The following is a 23,863-nucleotide window of genomic DNA, read 5'->3' as shown; positions in this document are numbered from 1 at the left end:
ATTTATTCGACAGAGATAGAGACAGCCAGCGAGAGAGGGAACACAAGCAGGGGGAGTGGGAGAGGAAGAAGCAGGCTCATAGCAGAAGAGCCTGATGTGGGGCTCGATCCCAGATCGCTGGGATCACGCCCTGAGCCGAAGGCAGACGCTGTGCCACCCAGGCGCCCCGGGGCAAATATTTTTATTAACTTCTTGCCAGTCAGCAGGAAAAGATGGTAAGGAGGAAGTTGCAAACAACCACAATGTATGGGGTTGGGTGCGGTTTTAATTTTTTAAGTTGCTGGTTAGAACAGGAATACTACTACTTGGGCCAGTTAAGAAAAAAAAAAAAAAAGCCCTGAAATTGTAGCCTCTTTCTACTGTAAAAGTTTTTGTCAAGTTTTTTCCCCAAGTTTTTTCCTAGAGGTCTCTCTTCCTAAGGTGTTTCTAATTAAGGGAAAAGACAGACACAATGTTTCTGCATTCGCAATACTGCAAATAATTAGCACTGGTACCATCAGTACTTGGAGATCACAAAACATTTTCATAAACACTAATTAGTCTTTATTATACACCTGGAGGGTAATCCAGGGATCAAAAGAAATGATGACTGCTTCCAAAACGTCTGGCAGACTCTCTTCTGCACATTAGACAGAGAAGAAGCACTTGATATAATTATCTGAAATTTCAGATCCCTCCATTAAATAGAATGAAGTTACCGGAATGGACATTTTCAGGCCTGTATTTTTTTTTTTTTACCAGGCCTGTATTATTAATATGAAGGTTGCTTTAATGCAGTTCCCCTTACCTTCCAACATCCCACTCCAGACACCCATCTCCTCCGTCCTAAATCCTATTAGGCTCTGGATATGCTCCAAGATCCAAAAGATAACATTGCCAGCATATTCTATGAGAAAGGACAAACGCACACACTTCTAATTTTATCCTCTTCACATTCTGAGAATGAGCTCAGAAAGGATGAAGTAACTCTTACTGCGCAGGGAGGAGGAAGGCACGCTTTTCTCTAACACTCAGTTTAGTAAACCAACCCCATCCTTTTAAGATTCAGCTCGAGTCCGACTCCTCCCAGGACACTTCCCCACAGTGTTTGCCCCTTTCTCTGAACTCTCCTCAGGCTAGTGTCCGCACATCTGGCATGCATCATTGCTTTAGATCCAATTCAATGTATACTTATTTAAATAGGTCTGGAGAGGGAAACATGCTCACAAGGAGACAGAGTGAAGCTTAAGCCTTGGCACGGTGAAACCACTAAGGGAACATAGTAGAGGGAGAAACAAATTCCACCTGGAAGGAGGCTGGGATAACCTTCCCAGAAAAGGTGACATTTGAGCTGTTCTTTTGAAAAGACCAGAATTTCACCCAATTAAAAAATGTCTAGAGTGAGAGAGGAGGTGAAAGGGGGGACATTTCACTCAGAGGGCACATGTGAAGGCACACGAAAATGAGCAGAACAAGTGGCAGGTGATGAAGAGGGAAAGACGGGTTGGGGCCAGCCTGTAAAATTGCTAATTAAAAAGAAAAAAAACAAAACAAAAACAAAAAAAAAACCTCTTCACCGAGATTTTTAACTTCTTCGTGCCCAACACCAACCATATTTCCCACATATGCTCCATCCGTGTAAGTCTATCTTCCAAACAGATGCCCACTAAGCATTTGTTGACAGCTGTGTCATCTCTGTGATGTCAGTGAGTGTGGGAAGGATGGGCGTTGGTCTCAGACGTACCTGGGTTCCAATTTTGGCTCTTTACTAGCTGTGGCACTTCAGTTTCCTCATCTGTAAAATGCAGCTACCTACTTCTTCGATTTGGGGGAAGATTAGACGGCAGAATGTGCATCACAGCCGTGGCACACTACAGGCTTTCCACAAATGCTAGCTATAATTACAGGGCTACAGCAACCACGGATTGCTTACAGCGTGCTCATTCATTCAACGATCACCAACTCCTGCTCCGCCCCAAAAGGGAACCGAGGGTAGGAGGCTCCTGGCCCTGGCGACCTATCCGAGCTACATGCCGGGCCCAAGCCGCCACAAGAGACTCCCCAGCAGAAAGGGTCTCTCAGCAAAGGCAAGGCGCTCTGTCCACCGACGCCGGGAACCGCTCCCCCCCGGCACCCAGAGCCACTCACTCTCAGCGTCCGGATTCCGTTGTAAACAACTGTTCGGGCCGGCGAGGGAGTGGCGGGCCGGCAGCAGCGATGGAAGAGGGGCGCGCTACGAGCACGGCCTCGAGGGGTGGGACAAAGGCCGCCCTACGCCGCACCCCACCGCCGTCCCTGCCTCTCCCTCGCCCCCACCCGACAGCACCGGACCCGACCGGCCCGGAGGAGGCTAAGAAATGCCTGTGATTTCCACCTGGCGCCGCCCGTGCGGGCCCCGCAGGGCGGCCAGCCTCTGCGTCCGCTTCCCTCACCTGCCACGGAGTTCTCCCTCCTGCCGCTCGGGCGGGGAATGAGACGGGCGCCGGCGCCGCGGCGGAGGCGCGGAGCGATGCGCGGCGAGCACGGGACGTTCAGCCTCTGCCCTTCCGAGGCCGCATCCCTCGCCCCGCTGCGGGCCGTCCTCCCAGCCCGGCTCCGGTGGGTACCGGCCAGTGCGGCCGCTCCTCAAGCGTCGGGAAGGAGGAGGCAGCCCTTTAGCCGGGAGGCGCCCGCCCCTCATAGGGCGGCGCCATGTTGCCGTACGGAAAGGTGGGGGGCGCGGTCCGGTGAGGGCCGAGGGGGCTTAGTGGGCGGAGGCTCGAGCCGGGAGACGCCATGTTTCCGTACGGAGATGTGAGAAGTAGGCTCCCAGTCGGTCCGCGGGGCTTTGTGGGCGGTGGCTCGGAGCCAGGTGGTGCCAGCCCCACGCAGGGCGGCGCCATGTTTCCGTACAGAAAGGTGGGCGCTGCTGCGAGAGTGCGAGGCGGGAGAGAAACACGTGGTAGAGCCTGCGCGGAGTCGGTCAAATGAAAGCAAAAGGCCGCTTATTCGCAGCCTCATTCAAAGCCTTCCCCGCCCGGGTTTTCGAACTTCAATATTACCATCATGTTTCGTAGTTGCACTTATTATTCTACCTCATTCGGGCTTAAAAAAAAAAAAAAAAAAAGCCATGCCTTCCGCCTAGATAGCCAAGCCCCACTTTAATGGCACAGATTCATTTTGGTTTGGGGGTCCGGTCTTTTATCTAAGTGGTTGCTACACTTTGTCTATAGAAAGAACGAGACTTCAGCCCGGAAGAGACGCGGGGCAAGGGGACGAACAGTTCCCATGAGGGTTCAGCTCGACGTCGGTACATAAACAACAGTGAGCACTTGGAGCATTTTATGAACTGTGTTCTAGAAGGGGAAAATATGCTAAGACAAGCCCATTTTGGACCCTCATCTCCCTCCATCACAGGTAGTGGGCGCCGTGATTATCTCCGCACTGGATTAGTGGCTGCTCCGAAAAAACATGCTTTTCTCACCTTTTAGCAGTATGATAGCAGACTACGTGAACAGAGAGCTTTTGTTCCTAATCTTAAAAAATAAAAGCTATGCAATTCTTAACTGTTCATTTGTAAAGATGCTATAAGACTGAGCATAACTCATGCATGCCTTAATTAAGCAAAATGAGGGTAATAATCAAGACTCCTACCCGTAGCCTATAAAACTTGTTAAATTTAAATAACTAGAAAAGCAAGATGAAGTGAAATAAGTGCTTTCAAACACTACTAAATAGGTCACACGTGGGCAATTACTCCTAAAGTATTGAAGGCTGAGTGCAACACAACACCCTCAAACCATTCACTAACTAGCACATTAGGTATTTTTTCTTAAATATGCATGCCCATAAAAGTCCTCAGATGAGGATTCACTTTAGGAGAGAGAAAAACAAAACCCTTAAGATACTCAACTAACCAGAATAAAGATCCACCAAGAAAATATTTAGCTCTCACTGAGGAGTCCAGAATAATATACCAATAGAGTCTCTAGATTAGTGGTTCTCGACCCTGACTACACCCTAAAATCGTCTGGGGTGTGGGCGTTCTAAAACGATCATATGAAGCTCTGGGGGGAAAACCGTTAAGCTTTCCAGGTGATTCGAATGTGCAGCCAGACAAGAACCACCTCCCCAGAGAGATCCACCCTGCCCACGCAGCATCCACACCCCTAGTGAGAGTCGACTACCTTCCTTGAACGATTAATATAAACAATTTTCCCTTGTGGAGGGGACATTGTTACAATATCAAAACTGTTGATTTGACTTGTAATGGTTACTTGTTATCTTCTGGTATATTTGAAATTGTTTCCTTTAAATATTAAAAACATATGGACACCTTGTTTGATTTTTTTGGCTGCAACCACTGGAAACTCAAACTACTTCAAAATAAAGGGAGTTCACTGCAAGGCTACTTGGGGTTTGGCAGGAGAAAGCCAGCAGCTATTCTAGAGAGCAGGACTGTTCTGTCTCTCCAAGACACACGGGGTGGCTCTCATCACATCTCTGCTCCTGGCTGTAATCTCCTGCACCCCTCTGAATCACAGGCTGGTGTCTCTACTTTCTTAGTTGTTGCTCCCTCCTGATTTTTCTATATAGAATTCCTTGCTTGGCCAAGCTGATTTGTGTGCATATAGGTAAGCTGTCCTTGGATCAGTGCTTAGCCCTCATCTCCTCAGCTAGGGTGGTGGCAAGGCTCACAGGCACCTAGGCATCGGGGGTCTAAGTGGGGCCGGGTCCCCCAGGAGATATCATGGATGAGTGAATGAGGGCCCACAGTGGGCAGCTGACGGTTCTAGTGATGCAGGAGAGTTGCCCACAGCATTCGGGGTAGCATGGGACCCGCACTTGAAAACTTTAACTGTGCTTGCAGTAAACAGGACCAATTTTTCTTAAAACCTTGTTTTACTCTTGCTTAGGAAGTTTGAGGTAAACTGTGATCTTGCTGGATTTTTCCATGACATTTGATTCTATTAGAATCCTGCTGCTTCTAGGAACATGAATATAATAACTAGGCAGTTAGATCTGCTTCCCCTGAAGGAGAAGTTAGTTTTGTTTGCCAAATAATCATTCGATTACGTGCAAAGTAAAGGTCGCAAGTCAGTTCGCGCAGTTGCTCTATGCTGAGGTAGAGTCTCTAGATTAGTGGTTCTCACTCCAGACTACATCTTGGAATCTCTTGGGGGAGGGGTGGCAGGAGTTCTAAAAGGGTCATCTGAGACTCCAGGGGTGATGCCAGGAAAGAAGTGTTAAGCTTCCCAGGTGATTCGAGTGTGCAGCCAGGCAAGAACCACCTCCACACCCCAAGTATGGTCTCACCACGCTTTCAGTAGTTTCTGAAAACTTCCTCACACTTAAATCACAAACTATCTTCTCTTCTCTTTTTCACATAAAGACAGCTGCCTTCCCTTGCATATGAAAACAAAATCAAAAAAACAAAAAACCTGACAAAATTATTCCCTGCTTTATTAGAACTGGGATCACACACATTATAGAGTCCTCAACCTCCTCCCATTGAAAGACTGTTGGTATTGGATGTTAGAAAATGAAAGACTGACATGCTAGCATTTTGGTGCACCTCAGTTCTACTACTCTTTTGGGGTTTTAAGTAATCTCTACACCCATTGCGGAGCTCAAATTCACAGCCCGAGATCGAGTCACACGCTCTACCGACTGAGTCAGCCAGGTGCCCCTCCCTACCTTTTTTTTTTTTTTTTTTTAAGATTTTATTGACAGAGAGACAGCCAGTGAGAGAGGGAACACAAGCAGGGGGAGTGGGAGAGGAAGAAGCAGGCTCCCAGCGGAGCAGGGAGCCCGATGCGGGGCTCAGTCCCAGAACCCTGGGATCACGGCCTGAGCCAAAGCCAGACGCTTGATGGGCTCGATCCCAGAGTCATGCCCTCAGCCAAAGCCAGATGCTTGACAACTGAGCCACCCAGGTGCCCCACACTCCCTACCTCTCTTTAAAAGTCTAAATAGAAAAATTCAGTTTCCTTTTAATCTTTTTTTTTTAAAGATTTTATTTGACACACAAAGAGAAAACATGAGCAGGGAAGCAGCAGGAAGAGGGAGAGGGAGAAGCAGACTCCCCACTGAGCAGGGAGCCCGACTCGGGGCTCAATACCAGGACCCTGAGATCATGACCTTAGCCGAAGGCAGACGCTTAACCAACTGAGCCACCCAGGCGTCCTGATTATCCAATATATCTTGACAGTGCAGTTCCAAAATGATCATGACCCTGAATGAAAAGTTGAAGATTTTAGTGCTAACAACCAGTTCTCAAGAAGTACAGGATATGAGAAGAAACTGATAAAAGATAATATAGGCTTGCAATCAGCAAAATCCAGACTGTGGAGAAACTCAAGAACTGACCGGGTTCATTCAATGACAGAGGCAGAGAGAGAAAAGAAAAGGGGGAGAAGGAAGAAGGAGGAGTTAAAAGAAGAACATATAGATTAAAAGAGACTTAAGAAGCACATTAACCAATTGCGATTTATGGACTTTAATGGATCCCTATGCGAATAAACTGTCGAAGTCATTTGAGATCAGAAAATGTGACTAGTGACTGCATATTTGATGGTATTAAGGAATTGTGGGTTTGTGTGTATGTAATGATGACATTGTGGTTATTTTTTTTTAAATGCCCTTATCTTTTAGCCATGCATTCTGAAATTTAATAGATGAAGTGACAGGATGTCTGAAGTTTGCTGGGGTGGGAGCAAGGAATGCACGGGGCTATAGATTAAATGAGATTGGCCATGAATTGCCAATTGTTGAAAGTGGATAATGAGTACATGGAAGTTATTCTATTATTCTATTCTCCCCCATTTTTATATTTGTTTGAATTTTTCCACAAGAAACTTTAAAAGATGTTGAAGTTTTCAAAATCATTAGGACAGTTCAATTTCTGACTTGTCTACTGTTTATAGTAATTAGCAAATTCATTTTATCATAGCCTGAGTTTCTATCTTGTATCTTTAAGGAGTACCTCTCAAGGTAAAAACTACACCCCTATTAACTTGTAATTACAGACTTCCTTACTATTTAATACTTTGTTATGTAAACACCACAGTGTCGTATTATTAAGTTCCTACGATGTTCTTTAAAGTATTGGGCACAGTACTTATATATCAGTTCACCCTAAGGAGGTCAATACTTAATAGCAATACACCATCTAATAGTTTCAGACACGGAAGGTTATACAAAAAACGTTTTATTAAGTACAATTTCATATTTAGAACATCTAAAATTACAAATGGGATTAGATATTTAGGATACATAATTTATTCTTAAAATACATAAGTTATATACAGACATTAAAAACTCAGTCCCCAAAATACTCAATAAAGATGTCTGGATGACACTTATAGAACTGACCTAGCAATTTTTTCTTCTCTTTAGCAGACAGTTTTGAATCCTCATCAATAGTCTTTAGTAAATTCATTAGTTCATCCTTGGTTGTCTTCTGTGTATGGTCAGAATAATCACTTTGATCAATTCTCTGGCAATATATATATCCTTTATGTTTAAAAGTAAAAAGTTCAATTAATGAATCTATTCCTCAGATTTAACTAAAAAAAAAAAATTAGCTATATTTTTACATTTATATTCTTATTCCCCAGCTTGTAAAATGCATTGAAGATGCTAAGCACTGCTGACTTTCTAACCCTGGTCAAGTTACTTTTTGACATAAGGAGGCTCTCTGCTAAGTCCGAGGAATTTAAAGTTTAGTTGAAATTAAAGTGCAACTACTTAAAACAAAACACTTTCAAATAAACACTAGGAATTTATCTCTGGAAGATCATGAAAACTGTATGTCTCAGATTACCTGTGTCTCTATTTGGATCTCTTCCCTTCTGAATGGCCATGAGCTTAACACTAACAATTTTATGTAGAGTTCCTGGAATCTTTAAAAAAAAAAAAAAAAGGAGGGATACAGATTATTCAAATTGAATCCCTTATCTATTACATAAGCTCAACTTGATTACTTTCAGAATTTTACCTTAAAAACATCTTTTTGATGATCCATTAAAAAGAGTACAAGAAGATCAGTTTTGCCTTTGGATAAATTTTTATTGTCAACAATCGCTTTTGAGAATATCCTTTTCACAACCATTCTGTTGTCACTCTATAAAAATAAAACAAAACACACCCAATAATGTATATTTAAAAGAAGGAGTTTAATAGAAAAGGCAATGTTGAATATTAGTAGCCATTACTCATTTCAGCATACTTGATACCGATGTGAAATAATTTGACATGTGGGTCCTGTAAGTACTAAGGCTACTCGAATACGATTAACATTTAGACAAAAGACTTACTTCTTTCTGTAATTTAAATTCAGAAGGATGTGCTGCAACAGCCATGAAATACAGCAGTCTTCTAAATTCTTCTCTATTTTGGGAGTCCAAAAGCTTTAGAAAGAGCTGAGTGGCTTCTAATGCTATTTCAGTCTTCCCGTTCACTTCAGTCAAAAGAAAAAAACTGCTTTTAATTTTGACCAAAGATGACTAAAAGAGGGAACAAAACTCAAGGTAAAGCTGAAGCTAAACGCTAAACTTACTCAAAACTATTTGCAAAAGCAAAACAAAACAAAATGACTAGGAATTACAGTAAATGACCAATACCAACCATCAAGGCAGCCTATTCTCAGACTGGCAACTGATACCCTAAATCCTTGTCATGACTATCTTAGGATGTTAAATCTAACTCTTGGCTTTGTAAATAAATTCCCAGCCTGCTTTTCATTAATTCAACACGTTTCGAGGATACACTATGTGTAAAGTACTGATGTATCCAACTCTACCTGAGAAAAACAGAATGGATTCTCTGGAACCCCCAACTTGTTTTCAACAAACCATGTGGAACAGTCCAGCTCATTGGTAGAGGGACAGAGTGTCCGCCATTTTGAAGACAACGAAGTAGGGAGTGTGGTGGTGTGGGTAGTGCTTTCTAAAGAAGAGAACTGCCACTCTATACCTATTAAACTTCCAGTGAATGAGGGCAGCGTTCTCCTGTGCGAACCAGAAGTTCCTGCATAACTTTAGAGTTTATTAAAGGCTCCTTGCAAATGAGACCTAGAAGTTTTGGAATAAACATACTTTCCATGGATTAATCCAGATCCACGTCGAGCTTAAAGCAGTGCCATTTTGGTTCATTCTGAGGATAATTAAATTTTCCTGTTTCCTCCAAAAGACAAATTCCAGTAGCCAGTAAGATCTTACTTACCTAAGAGTTCTGCAATGCCATTATGAACATCAGATAAGTGATTTAACAGAGGTTCCCTACTACTGTAATATTTGCCAATGGCATCAAACAGAAGTTCTTTCACTAAGTCTATCCTATCTGGTTGCTCAGGAAAGTTTCTGCTTATGTCCACCACCATCTGGTCTGGAAGGTATTCTAAGCAGTCAGTTGCTGCAGAGAGCCATTCATCTTCCCTACGGGGGAAAAATTATTTTAAAAAAAATTATTTTAATTATTTTAAAAAGCAAAGAAAAACAAATATACACACAGTACCTAATTTACTACCTCTTTCAAGTTTGCCATGAGGATAAATTTCTTTACACTTAGATATAGATATGTGTAATTATTTTTAAAATACAGCAAGATCATGGATGACAGACAAAAAGTTTGACTTCATATGTCTTCTTTTGCTTTTTGAAGTGAAAACAGAAGCTATCCAATACAATGTAAACTGAAAAGGATATCAAAATTCAAAGTCTACTCTTAAATTTACAACAGAGGCCCAGAAACTCTAAGTTACTTGCTCAGGGTCCCAGTTAGGACTAGATCCCAGATCTGACTCCTGGGCCAGTATTTTTCTAACATGATGTGCTGTACTTCAGAGCTCTGTGATCTATCATCTCTCACTCTGGCTAGGAGAGAACAGAGGAAGATAAGGTAGGGTTTCAAAAATAATTAAATATTAATTTCCATTTGTAATAAAATGCCACTTGGGTAACTTCAGAAAAATGCTACATTTCAAGAAATAGAATTCTAGAATAACTTTTAATATTCAACTTGTTAATATACATTATATATTTTATATGTAGTTTTAAAAAAGAACAATCCTGTGCTCTGCTATGAACCCAGGACGACTAATTCTCCCACCACCCAGGAGCATTATATCGGGCAGGTCATGTCACCTTTCTGAGCATCAGCTTCAAGTTCACAGTAAGATGCAGTGAGGTGATATTGAAGGGCACTTCTAGCACAATTTCTAACTCTGTATTTAAAATGTAAGGTAATTATAAAACGTCTTCATATGTTACTTTAGGTTGTAGAACTATGGGGCACCTGGCTGGCTCAGTCAGTTGAGCGTGCAACTCTTGATCTTGGGGTTGTGAGTTCGAGCCCCATGACAGGTATCGAGATTACTTAAAAATAAAATCTAAAAAAAAAAAAAAAAAAAAAAAAAAACTAGATTATAGAATAGGATTTAAATTCTTTTTTTTTTTTTTTTTTTTTTTTTTTTTAAGAATTATAGGTATGCAGGGCACCTAGAGACTCAGTCAGTTAAGCGTCTGACTTGATTTCAGCTCAGGTCATGATCTCAGAATCCTGAGATCCAGCCCCACCTCCAGCTCCATGTTGGGGGTGGAATCTGCTTAATATTCTCTGTAGCCCTTTGCCCTCCCCCACCTTCAAAAAAAAAAAGAATTATAGGTGTGATTTATTCAATTTTATTTATCTTTTTTTCCCCTCAGTTCTCATGATTTAAATTCTTGTTGAATAGTAATCCTCCTATTATACACACAGTTCAATAACTAGTATGTTGGGATTAACTTTTTTTTTTTTTTTGCTTAAGGTTTTAAACTACCTTTTGATAATCAACTATTAATGGTTCATTGGACTGTGGAACTTGTGAAAAAGTACTGAAAAATATGTTACGTTTCTTTTAAACACTCCCATCTCCCTAACTACTGAACACGATCTGCTGAGGCAAAGCAATTAAAAAATAAGCTAGAAAATGCAAAATTTTAACCTTTAATAATTTTACTCAGGAAAAGTATCGAAGGTTTAAGGAATATAGAACTCTTCCTTAAGGGGAAAAAAAAATCATACTTCCCTTAGCACCCGAAGTTAAGCCTTCACATCTTAAGATTTATATTCAGAAGAATGATAGTCAGATATGAGAGCAAGAGTTACTGTCATTCCATTTCTTTTTTTTTTTTTTTTTTTTTTTTTTTTAAAGATTTTATTTATTTATTTAACAGAGACAGAGACAGCCAGTGAGAGAGGGAACACAAGCAGGGGAGTGGGAGAGGAAGAAGCAGGCTCATAGCAGAGGAGCCTGATGTGGGGCTCGAACCCAGAACGCTGGGATCACGCCCTGAGCCGAAGGCAGACGCTTAACCGCTGTGCCACCCAGGCGCCCCACTGTCATTCCATTTCTTTAATAAAACTAGTTAATTAAAAAATACATATTCGAGATATTCTGGAGAAGCATAAAAGTATAGATAGTCAAACGAGTCTAAGAATTTGCCAAATCTGTTACTTTTGTTCCAGATTCCTTTAAAGACCAGAGAGCCCTACATTTTAACAAAGATAAGACGATGGACTATAATCATTTTCACTTGATGTGCAAGTTATGTGAGAAACAAAAATGCAAACATAAAAATAATGAAAATTACATCTCTTTCTAATTTTGACCAAGGTAATTTTGTTCTTCACTTTCCCAAGTCCTGATAATTATCAACTGACTAATGCATATCTGATCCTGTGGACAGAAGAATTCAAAAGATTCTCTTAAAACCATTATCTACGATTTTCCTACAAAACACTCAAATTATTGAGATAGATGTATTTCCACATACTGAGAGTCACTGTAAGCCTTAAGAATCCCTCGATCCAGGTAGTTACTGCTGTTGACCAAGTCAGGTTGTCTCTTAGGCTGAGGAGCTTTAGATACAAACTCTTGCTGTTTGAGTAAGGAGTCAAGAAGTGGAAGGTCTACAAGCTGCAGTAGACGTCCAATTGTTTCTTCTTGCCATACTTCATTAATAACTACACAGGAAAAATGACAAAGTGAAAAGTAACCATATTTACTAATGCTCACCATGATATTTGTCTAGGCAAGCCTAAGGTATAAATTTGTGGCAAAAAAAAAAAAGAAGAAAAGAAAAAGAAAAGAAGAGGAAAAAAGTCAACCTTACTTATGAAGTGGTTTCTTATGACAAAGTGAAACAATTCGAGATTTGTTTAAAGTGTAGGAGAACAGACTTTCGACAACAGGAATTCTTTTCATTCTTTTACTGTAAAAGCAATATGGCAGAGATAAGAGATCAAGTCATATAACATGTTAATAAGGACTTTGGAAGAAAGAATGATTCATTATTCAATCTGAAAACTGGTTTGAAACTATTGGCTGCAGATTGTTCCACTCAGGGTTTCCACAACTGGCATGGGGGAGGGAAGGTGGAAATCGGTCATTAATCTGCATTCCATCGCGATAGACAAGGAAGAACATAAGAGTTCTGTTAATGTTTTAATGTGATTTTGAAAATTTTATTTAACCTAATAAAGTGTTAGAGAAAGAAACATCTGAGAGCATATTTTAAATAAGTAAAAATCTGCACGCAAAACACTGCAGATTTGAACCTCTGCCAGCTGATAGGACAAAAGTCAGTGTTCAAGAATTGCAACACTGATCTATTTGTTAAAGATAATAGACCTCTGTTAAAACTTAATATAAACAGCTTTAATACACAGTGTACTCTTTCTTTGTGCTCTGAATATTTAAATTCTAATAAAGGTTAAGATTGAAAAGTTTTAAATAACTAATTTTATCTGAAGTTGGTCTTCTATTTCTTACTTGTATCATCTTTACTTACCTTGTGGAGACAAGGTTGCAGAGATGTTTACAGGAGGGGAGTTAGTAGGCTCTAAACTCAGATTTTCCCACAGGTCCTCTAAACTTGCTGATTTGATATCAGATGACTTAAATAATGCATCTGAATACCTAAAATGAATTTATTTTTTAAATTAATGTTTATTAGTAAGCCCAAATACTTAACTATCAGAGAGCTGAGTTTCTACAAAGTTTGTGTATTTCAGAGCAAAAACACAACAAATGCAAATTCTAAGAGTAGAATACAAAAGCGTCCACCTTCTCTCTCTCGAGCCTAAATATATATACTCTAAATTTTTCCTTTGAATATTTTAGATTTAAGCAATTTGATGACTAAAATTTTTATCTCCAATTTTAAAACATAATCCCACCTTCATTATGCTTACTGTTTTTATCAGTTATGTCTATTTCTGGGGCATTATTTGGTGGGTAGTGCTCATTTTCCAAATATAGACCTATAATCCTTTACTTACAATTCTGATACCCCAAAAGCTATGAGAAATCTAAAGTTTATTCAGAACTCACATGGTGACAAAACCTGTCCTGAGACTACCAAAGTCTTTACTTATCCCAGTTAGTATGAGTATTTTGTTTACTGCAGAAATATTAATGCGTTTGGTTACCAGATGCTCTCCCAGATCCTTCTAGGAGTGTTATCTAATATATCGTCTCTGTACAAAATTATCTTTTTAAAACCTCCAAAGTTCCAAATTTCTAAATGCACGTGGCCCCAAAGGTTTCAGAAAAAGAATGTGGATCTGGAAAGCAGTGATTTTGCCCTATCTTACCCTCATATATCCTTCCTATATAGAGAAATAAGTGTTATCATCTTTTAAATAGAGAGTCTTGAAAGTTAAGACATTAAGATATTTGATACACCAAATACACTAAAAATACACAATATTTGGTACACTATACATTAAAAATAATTGAAAGTCAATAACACTAAAACTCCTTGGGTCACATCCGAATTATAAGAGCTTCGGTTACACGGTCACCTCTACACAGTTTAGCTGAAGGAAATAAAAGGGAAACGTCTTATTTCATGACAAATAACCAAGTTAATTATGTACTCATCACATACATCCATTTCAAGCCCTGGGTTCTACAGTGCTGTCCCCCAGGCTCCCTTGACATGATTCCTTCTTTACCACCGCTGCTCACTTTACCCTCATCTGTAGACTGGAATAGATTCCTATCTGGCTCTCCCCATCAGGCTCTCAGTATGGCTGCCAGGATGACCTTTCTAAGACACACTGTCATTTTCTGTGGCCTCCCCAACACCTGTATGATTGACTGCAGTGAAATCCTCTGCAATCTGGGTCCCACCTGCCTTTCATACTTCAACATCTGCCATGTCCTGGATTCTTGTGATAACCCACTTGCCTCCCTTCACCTTTTCTGTTCTCATACCACTTTGGGGATAAACTTTCTAACATATTTTTTACACTATAATTGAAAATTGAAGCAGAAAAAAATCAAAATTTGTTGACTGTTTCTGATAAATATAAAATACGAGTAGTAAGAATTCCAGGAGATAGCAAATAAACAGAAATTAACTGTATTTTATCAAATTTCCCCACAGACCCAGACGTTGGCCTAATTTACAATTCCCAAAATAACATAAAGCCAGTCAACCTCTCGCTAAAAAGTAGAAGAAATCCTGCCAATATCCCCAGGATAATCTAACATTATATACGAACCTGGAAGGCGAATATAGTTTATTCTCTTTGCCTAACTGACTGTCTTGGTTGGGTATGGTTGTGAATCTATAAAGGCTGCAACTACTATCTTCAAACGTAGGCTTTTTGTCTTTTCCAAAGACTTTGGTTGGAACTGGTTCAAATACTTTGTAGTCCATAAGTGCTTGACACACTCTCACCACTTTGGCCCGAGGAATATCTACATCACCGAAATATTTATGCTGAATTAGGTGAGAAAAAACGACATCCACAGCTTCCGAACCAACAAAGCAGTCGTTGTGTCTTTTTAAATGGTGTCTTCGCTTTTTCACCTCCACCTGTGTTTGAAGAGTGTTTATGATGCTGCTCCACACATATGTGGCTCCGAATGGTTTCTGGGCCACACTGAAACCTGCAATGGGAAAAACGCAGAGTAACCTCGTTCATTTATAATCGGGTCGGAGCAATCCTTAAGCAAAACGTGGCAATTTCCAAAGTTATTAATGAGGAACAATTATGAGGTCAGCTCGTTACTGAACTTTCAATCAGGAGCAGCTCATCTACAATGTCGTGCCTACTGTATGCTGAATACTGTTCTATGGGCTAAGATACATCGGTGAGCAAGATAAAGTCCCTGATCTCACAGACCTCTTACTCTGTGGGAAGATACAGACAGTCTGTACGTGTTGGATGAATGCTAAGGAGAAAAGTAAAGCCTGGTGAGGAGGAGAACACTATTTTAAAGGGGATGTCTGGAAAGATCTGAGAAGGTGGCATCTGAGCAGAAGACTGAGTAAAACCAGGAAGCAACCTATCCAGATATTTGGGGAAAGGGCAGAGAGAACAGAAAGAACAAAGGCCCAAGAAGTGAGTGTGGTTGGCCAGGAGAGGAGGAACAAGGCCAGCATGGCCTGAGTGGGTGACCAGGAGGAGAACAGTAGGAAGTGAGATCAGAGGGGAGTGGAAATGGTCTTCGGGGTGGGGGAGTGCAGATCAAGCAGGTCCTTGTGGCAGTTACTAATTATGTGCAAGGAACTCTACTGAGTGCCTCACATTTAGGTCATTAGCAAATGAGGTAGATATAATCTCTATTTGAGAGACGGAAAATAGATTCACAGAGGTTCAGTGTAACTTCCAGACATTATATTCTAAGAGGTGCTACTGGAGTTTGGCTCATGGTCTGTATCATTTTAAAGCACTTATCGGTAAATAGATGTATAGTTATAGACACACACACAGAGGTTGGAGTAAACTAATATTTTTAAAGCTTCCTATTATGCAGGCTTATGAGTTAAGTACTTTGTAACAGGGAAAACTGGTTCCTGCCCAATAGGAGCTCACAACCTACCACAAAGATAGGAAAAGCACAGAAATTGAGCAAGGTTTTAGCCAAACAGAAAAGAAAGAAAACATGCTTCCAAAGATTTATCACATTTTTCCTCGTTGTAATAAACGGATATTTGGCAAAGCTACAAAGAAAAGGAGAAACAATTAAAAGGAAAAAAATGGCCCTTAGTTTTAATAAGCTGATGGAACAGAGTCCAGCTAATCATCAGCTTGTTGGCTGGCTGGCTGGCTCTCTCTTTACATAAACACAGAGTACGCCTTTTTATGTGTTACGCTTTTCAATGATCCTCTGGATATTCAGTGGTTCTAATTTTTAAGCCCCCAGCTTTGCTAAGTGTATTACTTCCTTTATTTTTAGGATACTCTGACAGAGAAGTTGAAAACTTATTACTTCCCTCAAGGTCACGTAAAAAGGAAAACTATGCATCAGTACAACGTAAGGAATAAGGGGAGCTATAATTAAAGAAACTGCTACCTGAAATTACCTTCCTGCCTTTTTAGATAAAATAGAATGTATGAGATGAAGACAAAGATAAGTTCCTGAAGGACATTAAAACGCCACTTAATGTATTAGGGTCATAAATTTTAAGTGGGTCATTTGGAATTCATCTGTTATATTATAATAAATAAAAGAATCACAGTAAACCATCACACTGTATTCACTTATACTGTCATTTTGTAGCTACTAGAAATTTTAACATCTTCACCATGAAAATCACTAGCATACACACAGGCATACAGATAAAGCCCTTTACTATTTATTTGTATACTTCCCACGCCAAAAATAGATGGGTAATTTAACTACCAATTATTGTGTTAGTTTAAAATAATCAGCAAGACTGTTTTTATATTTTAAAATTCAAGATACTTCATAATCCAGTACTAAACAAAGAAGACAGTGATTGATGCCTGTTTTCCAAATGTCATGTAAGCAGTTTTAAGGACTGAATTATGGAGAATCAACTAGATAAACCAAGCTGGAAATAGATTTACTACTGGCACAGTATTTAATATCTACTGAATAAAGCCAGAATGGAGCACTTAATGAAATCTCAAAATCTGTCCAGGTCATTCCTGGTGTCTAGAACCCAGGAGTAGCTGCACTGTTTCCAGTCACAACAACTAAATAAAAGGAATGTTCACAGTTAATATTCTTAACTTCTTAAAATACTAGAGATTATAGCTGAGATTTAAATAAATTTAATGTATGCTCTTTAGTCTTTTTTCAAGTCTTCATTATATTATTATTAACAACTAATGTTTGAATACTTAAATATGACAAGCTCTGCCTTCTCTTGTTTAATCCTGATAAACTTCTCTGAAATACTTATTAATAATCTTAATTTGAGGAAATTGAGGCTCCTGAGTTAAACCCAATTTCACAGGTAGTAAATATATACTTTTTCTAGGACTTAAATGTAAATATATTAAAAGTAAGTCACTGGACAGTTTTATTAGCATCAACCTTTCACTGAAGGCTTGGATTTAGTGAAAGAGCTTTAAGCAAGCCAATGAGATTAGAAGAAACAAAACTTTAAAAACTAAAACTAAAAAAAAAAAAAAAAAAAAGACTGTGAACCCTTAACAAAGCTATTCAAAAACAGCAGTCATGGGTGCCTGGGTGGCTCAGTCGGTTGAGTGTCTGCCTTTGGCTTGGGTCATGATCTCAGGGTCCTGGGATCAAGTTCTGCATTGGGTTCCCTGCTCCACGGGGAGTCTGCTTCTCCCGCTCTCTCTGCCCCTCCCCCCGCTCCTGCTCCCACTCTCTAATACATAAATATTTTTTTTTAAAAAGCAGTCATTAAATAAATGAATAAATAAAAACAGTAGACATTAGTCCTAAAATAAAGTAGGATATCATAAATTCTATAATATATACTAGTCACAGTACACAGGAATAGGAGAGGAGAGGAAAATAAGATTCAAGCTTGTAGAGATCAGAGGGCCTTTTAAGTAGCAGTGAAATAGGCTGGTAATGATATTAAATTTGAAACACCTCAGTCATAAGAGTTGAGCTACAAGTAGGTAAGTAAGAAGGTTTCAGTGACATGGGAAAGGCTAATCTTCGAGGGGAAGGAAGAAGGATAAATTTCCGCATATTAACTTGCTGCTTGAATATGGGAAATCAGGAAGTTTTGCAGGTTGGATAACACAGCATAAAAGATTAAAGAACAGGTTAGAGCAGGATGGTAGGCACCTATGAACCACACAATGTTTCCAGAGTCCTCCAGGCATGATACAATTCAGCCCTTTCAGGTCCCCTCTGTTCTCACTGACCATTAATTCCCAACATTGCATCCTGGGATATTTCCCCTCAAGCACCACCACCCACAGACCCAAACTAGCTCATGTTCATACAGATACTTTAATACATAATATACCCTGCACTTGACAAGTACATGTGCCAAAACCCACACCAGGATAACCTGTTTTTTTTAATGCTGACTTCACCAGTTGAACACAGATCCCCCACATGCTGGTTTGAAACTTATTTATCATCATCTAAGAGCTGAAATGAATATGGGTATAGCAGACCATAGCCCAGTGAGACAAATTACTGTGACTTCTAAATAGGGTTCAAGAAACCAGAAGTAGACAAAGAGTGCTTTGTAAATCTAGCATCGGAATTTCAGCTTCAGCTTGTCCCCAGCTCTCACTTGCATATGAGCTAGACATTTCTTTAAAAGTCATCACTATCTAATTACTAGTGATGCTCACCTTAACCCAGGTGCCCCAGTCAGTTAAGCGTCCGACTCCTGATTTTGGCTCAGGTCATGATCTCAGGGTTGTGAGATGGAGCCACACATCGGGCTTTATGCTGGGGGTGGAGCCTGCTTGAGATTCTCTCTCTCCCTCTCCCTCTGCTCCTGCCCCAACCCCCTCTCTCCCCTCTCTAAAATAAATAAGATAAAATAAAATAAAATAAAATCCATCACTATCTGCATCTTGATGCTTCCTTATTTACATTTGGTCAAGAATGTTCTAAAAGCATCATGATGAAAGGATCAAAGATTCTAGAGATTAGCTGTGATAACCTTGGATAAGAGACTTAACCTCTATAGGTTGGTTTCTTCGTTTACTGATACAAGAGCTGAACCCTGTGTTTAAGGTTGGTTTCTGGTCTAAACATCTGATTATAGGATTTTAGAGACTGAAATTCTACCCATCTCCATTTAGATATGGACATTGAACACCACAGAAAATATGGTAAGAAATGAGGCATAGGAACAAATGTGACCTTATCAGATAAAAAGCTTTTTGGAAGGTGGCCTAACAAGAGGCTCAGAAATTGTTTTAAACTAGATCTATAACATACTATACATGCTCGTAGGCGCTATATGAAGCTAGGCTAGTTAACATTCATTTCTCAAGCACTCATCTTTATTAGCCGGAAAGCAACAGTTACTTTTCAAAACCAAGACCTGTCCTTTGCATGTATTTGAAATCTACCCAAGAAAAGTTCACCAACAATAAAAGAGTTGAATTTCTAACGTTGAACTCCGATATATATATGTGTGAAACTAACAATTATCTTCCCCTTCCATAAATACACGCTAAATAATCACGTTATTCCCTAAAAATCAAGTCATAAGGGAGACGTGTCAAGAAAGTACATTTACTCAAAAGTTACAAAGGGATAATCAGCTTCAACTATAACCTGTGCGACACATCTACTACAGCCCTGCTGGTGAAACCTATTTAAAGGCAAAAACGATTCCATAATCACTTCAAATGAGCAGGATTAGTCACCTCCTTAGAAGATCATATACACACTATAAAAGTGGATCCCAATGCAAGGTAAACACACACAGAATTATGGCGAAAAAAAAAAAGCTACTTCGAAATGAACATGTAACAATCTCCTTTTCATTCTCGGGCATTAGACTGCCCCTACCCCACGGGGGGAAAAAAAGAATTCAGATAGCTCATGTTAGGCAGTTTTCCACAAAACTTGAACAGTGAGTTAGTGCCTTCTTTTTTCAAATGTCCTTATAGTTTGCAGAAGTTCAAATTATTTAATTGCCTTCTAGACTGCCTCACATAATAGATTTGGTTGCTCAATACTTGTGAGTTGTAGATGATTGCCAGCTACTAAAAATTTGTAAAGGAGGGTTAATGCAGTGGTTCTTAGTGGATGATTTTACTCCCAACTCGATATTTGGCAATGTCTGGAGACATTGTTGGTTGTCACAAGCTGAGGAAGGAGAAGTGCTACTGGAGTTCAGTGAGTAGAGGGGCTAGGGATGCTGCTAAACACAGGTGAGCCCCCACAACAAAGAAGATGTCAACAGTGCCCAAAGTTCAGAAACTGTGGGTTAATTGAATACTATTAGGACACGGAAACTTGTGTTAATGCAGCAGGCACAGCGCTAGTTTCTGTGGATACAAAGAGACAAAGAGTAAGACAAAAGCATGAGTGTTGGAGTCCCAGATACCTGGGTTCTATTCTCAGCTCCATCATTTACTAATAATGCAATCTTGGGCAAACAGCGTAACTTTTCTGTTGCAAAAGAGAGCTAGGTCCACTTCTCTCAGTTACTGTGAGAATCACAGGAGACAATATACGTGAAGCGGCTACCATCAGTACCCAGCAATGAACAGATGTGTAACTCAAAACAAAGTGGGAAACTGTCACAGTCTAAAAGAGCCTAAGGACTCGATGTAATGTAATATCCTGAACGGGAGCCTGGAACAGAAAAAGAACATTAGGCAAAAATTAAGAAAACCTGAATAAGGTATGGACTTCAGTTAGTAATTATGTGTTACCATTAGTTCATTAATTGTGACAAATGTAGTACACTAATGTAAGATGTTAATAGTAAGGAAAAAGGAGTGAAGGGCATACGGGAACTCTATATACCAACTTCATGACTTTTTTGTAAATCTAAATCTATTCTAAAATTCTAAAAGTTTATTTTAAAAATAAAAAGAAAAGGGAAGGTATCTTACTTCTTCCTTCCTCTGAACTAAGGGGACAGAGTCTCTACCTTCAAGGAATTTATCCTTTAACTATTCACACCACCTGATGATGTCAAGCTTTAAATAGTATTCAATAAAGACTGCTAGCAGATAAGACAAGATGTGTCACATACCAGAGGATTTAACTCTTCATCAGAAAATTATATATAAATCCTAAGTCATGTAGTGGCTCAGTCAGTTGAGTGTCTGCCTTCATCTCAGGTCATGATCCCGGGATCCTGGGATAGGCCCTGCATTGGTCTCCCTGCTCCACAGGAGGCCTGCTTCTCCCCTCCCTCTGCTCTTCCCCCCATTGATGCTCATTCTCTCCCTCTCTGCTCTTTCGCTCTCAAATAAATAAAGTCTTAAAAGATTAAAAAAAAAAAAAACCCTAAGTCATTTAGGATTAAAGAGAATTTAAAGAATTATTTTTTTTCAAGAGGTTTTAAAACATTACTCACAGAATTGTCAAGACAAACAAAAAGAACTACATCTATTGGACATTAACCAAAACCTTATGAAAATAGATAAATGTAGAGAACTGAGTTTTTGGCATTCAAATAGGCAGCTGTGACTACATGGGAAAAACTTGCTATACACTGATACCAATATGCAACGTTTTTAACTGCATATTGGTTTTGGTAGTCCAAATTTGTTTTCCTCTTACATGGTATTAGAGATGTCAGGCTGAAGCCTGGGACTACCTCTAAAAAGAAGGCTGCAAGTAGGTAGAGTATGTAAAAGAAATCTCTTCTAATAGGAACAATTTTAAAAGAGGTTAAGAGAAGTATCCACAAAAGTAGGCATTGGCCCCTACTTTAATTCATACAGATTAATGAGATAGCATATGGGAAGTACTTTGAGCTCCCTGGAAAAGTGACACCAGGTGAATTCAAAGAATTAGGTTACAGTATGAAGGGATAACAGGATAACATACCACTTTCTTCTTTGTCTCTATTAAAAGGCAAATGTCTTCGAAGTACATGGTGAAGAATTAGCTTATAGCATTTATTTCTTCTACATAAATCAGGTCCCTGGTCGTTACAGCCCCTTTAGGGTCTCTATTCAGTAGAGAACGAAGAAGAGTACAAAGCTGCTTGCCAGAGCACACGGAAAGCCAATAGCAAGGAACCAAGAAGTACAGGCTCCTATTACTGTGCTCCCTGGGACTGTGACAGGGAACTAAAAGGTGGAAGAGGGATTAACAAATGCTAACAGGTAGGGTTCCAACCCCAGCAAGCAAAACAAATGAGAAAAGGCAGTGGACCCTTCCACTGCACCTGCTGTGCAGGAAACTGGTCTTTTCCTTGGGTTCAAATCTGCTAACCAGCACTTCAGCTCTTCCCTCTGACAGTCTTGAATACATATTCTCTTGTGCCATCTAAGAACCTGTTCACAAATGCCCAAAGCTCAGAACTGGTATTTCAGCTGTTAGAGAAGACAGGGCGCTATGGTTGTAATCACATAAAAGTTGGCAATTTCTTTCACTCAGAAAGTAAGCCTAAAGATTTCCCAAGACTGTTTCCAACTTTCAATTCTCAAATGATGAATGAATCCCTCCTCTTCACAACGTAAAACAAAGAGAAATTCTGAATGTAGCCATCATATGCTTATCTGAATTCTCTAAATTGGAGGAGAATAAGGTCAATATTATGACCGTTCCTAGAAAAGCAGTTCTCTATCACAATTCATCATTAGCATTTTGAAGATTAAAAGGAGCATTAGTAATTATAAGTCAACACAGGACTAGAGCCATTGAGATGCACCCAAATGACCTAAGTCAATTCACTGACTACTGTCTTCTTGAGGAAGGAGTCAGTTTCACTGGTAGGTATTTTCCAAAGGAAAAGTTTTTGTCAGATAGGGAACCTATAACACCCCACGCAGCAGATACAGAAAGGGGGAAAGGTTGTAACTTCTCTAGAAAGGGGAGGAAAAAAAAAAAAAAGCTGTGTTATGTGAATACCTTTACTTACTGAGTTGTGATATGCCAGAATCCGAATTTTAGAACTGATCATCCATTCCGTTCATTTGTTTGGAGATTCAAAGAAAGCAAAAGGCTAAGCAAATTGCCCCCAAGGATATGATTAACCTAGCGGCAGTATTCACCAACGTCTCTCCTAACGTCATATAACCATTAAAAAAAAAAAAAAAAAAGTTCACAACTTCTATTCACTGAAATACTGCTTATCCAGAAAATTTAACGAACAAATACTTTTTATGCCAAGTTCCTCCCCTCGAACGAAAACCACTCATCACTCCCAGGAAGTCTGGAGAAGAGAGTGGGCAAGAGAGGCGCTCGGTCCCTGGCCATATTGTGGAGTCGAGATTTGTGGTTGGGACAGAAGGCAAAGAGCCATCCAAGCCCAGATATCCTTGCTACGAGTAACGACGTGGAGCCTGTCTGGAGACCTAGTGAGAGCGCCTGGCACGACCGACGAGCGCGCGGCGAAGTTCAAGTTGGGGAACCAAGTAAAAAGCTGGTCTGTGAGGGCGGCGGGGTCTGCCCGCCGAAGCCCACCCGCGGGAGAGGGACCCCATACGCCGAGACCACGGGGTGCCGGCCCAAGTGGCTACAGCTGCGCCCAGCCCGCTGGACCCGGCGGGGTCCCAGTCCCGCGCGAGAACCGTAGCCTGAGCCCCCCCGGCCCGCCTTGAGACCCCCACACGCCCCGGACAGGGGTCTTCAGCACCCACCGGGAGGCCTCTGCGCCGGGCTGTGGAAAGCCGAGAGATTCAGCGCCGCCGCCTTCTCCCGCACCGTGGCCATTGCCGTGGCGGCCAGGTACCCAGCTCCACCGACCGCTGCACCGCCGAGTGGGCGCCCGCGCCTCGAACGCCAGTTAACTGGCCCGGGACGGGGCGGGGCTCCCGTCAGGTCCCGCCCCCGGCCGGCCCGGCCCGCCCAGGGCGCCGCGCACCACCCGCCACGGGTCACGTGTGCCCGCCGCGGTAGCGTGTAACTTGCGGCCCCGCGGGCCAGGAAAAGGTGCGGTCCCCCCGCCCTCCTGGCCTGCGCTGTTCAGTCGTGATGTGGGCGATAGTCAAGTAGACAGCGTTTCGGTGT

General features: G+C 40.8%; 2 protein-coding genes across 5 annotated transcripts in view; both read right to left on the bottom strand.

The window, feature by feature from the left end:
• The window catches only part of TCP11L1 (t-complex 11 like 1), a 36,864-nt gene extending 34,098 nt beyond the window's left edge, over positions 1 to 2,766 (bottom strand). The window contains exons 1-2 of one of the 3 annotated variants that reach the window (XM_057317050.1): positions 2,128 to 2,429; positions 788 to 886 (exon numbers count right to left, since the gene is read on the bottom strand). The gene's annotated coding sequence lies outside the window, so the exon portion shown is untranslated. Of the gene's footprint in view, positions 1 to 787; positions 887 to 2,127 lie in introns of all 3 variants that reach the window. The other 2 variants (XM_026512157.4, XM_026512159.4) reach the window with 2 other exon arrangements.
• Positions 2,767 to 7,152: 4,386 nt separating this feature from the next.
• DEPDC7 (DEP domain containing 7) lies at positions 7,153 to 23,644 on the bottom strand. Of its 2 annotated transcripts, none has more exons than XM_026512160.4 (9): positions 23,494 to 23,644; positions 14,512 to 14,902; positions 12,792 to 12,919; positions 11,775 to 11,964; positions 9,184 to 9,395; positions 8,277 to 8,419; positions 7,958 to 8,083; positions 7,784 to 7,862; positions 7,153 to 7,473 (listed from the first exon to the last, which is right to left on the bottom strand). In XM_026512160.4, the coding sequence occupies exons 1-9, from the start codon at positions 23,564 to 23,566 to the stop codon at positions 7,280 to 7,282; spliced, it is 1,536 nt and encodes a 511-aa protein (XP_026367945.1). In that variant the 5' UTR covers positions 23,567 to 23,644; the 3' UTR covers positions 7,153 to 7,279. The 2 variants fall into 2 exon arrangements, with proteins under 2 accessions (XP_026367945.1, XP_057173032.1); XM_057317049.1 differs by lacking the exon at positions 23,494 to 23,644 and adding an exon at positions 22,773 to 22,939.
• Positions 23,645 to 23,863: the final 219 nt, after the last annotated feature.

This window comes from Ursus arctos, unplaced genomic scaffold (assembly GCF_023065955.2).
Source record: "Ursus arctos isolate Adak ecotype North America unplaced genomic scaffold, UrsArc2.0 scaffold_23, whole genome shotgun sequence".
Taxonomy (NCBI): Eukaryota; Metazoa; Chordata; class Mammalia; order Carnivora; family Ursidae; genus Ursus; species Ursus arctos.
Note: the sequence above shows the minus strand (reverse complement) of the source record. Positions and strands in the feature narration are given on the sequence as shown.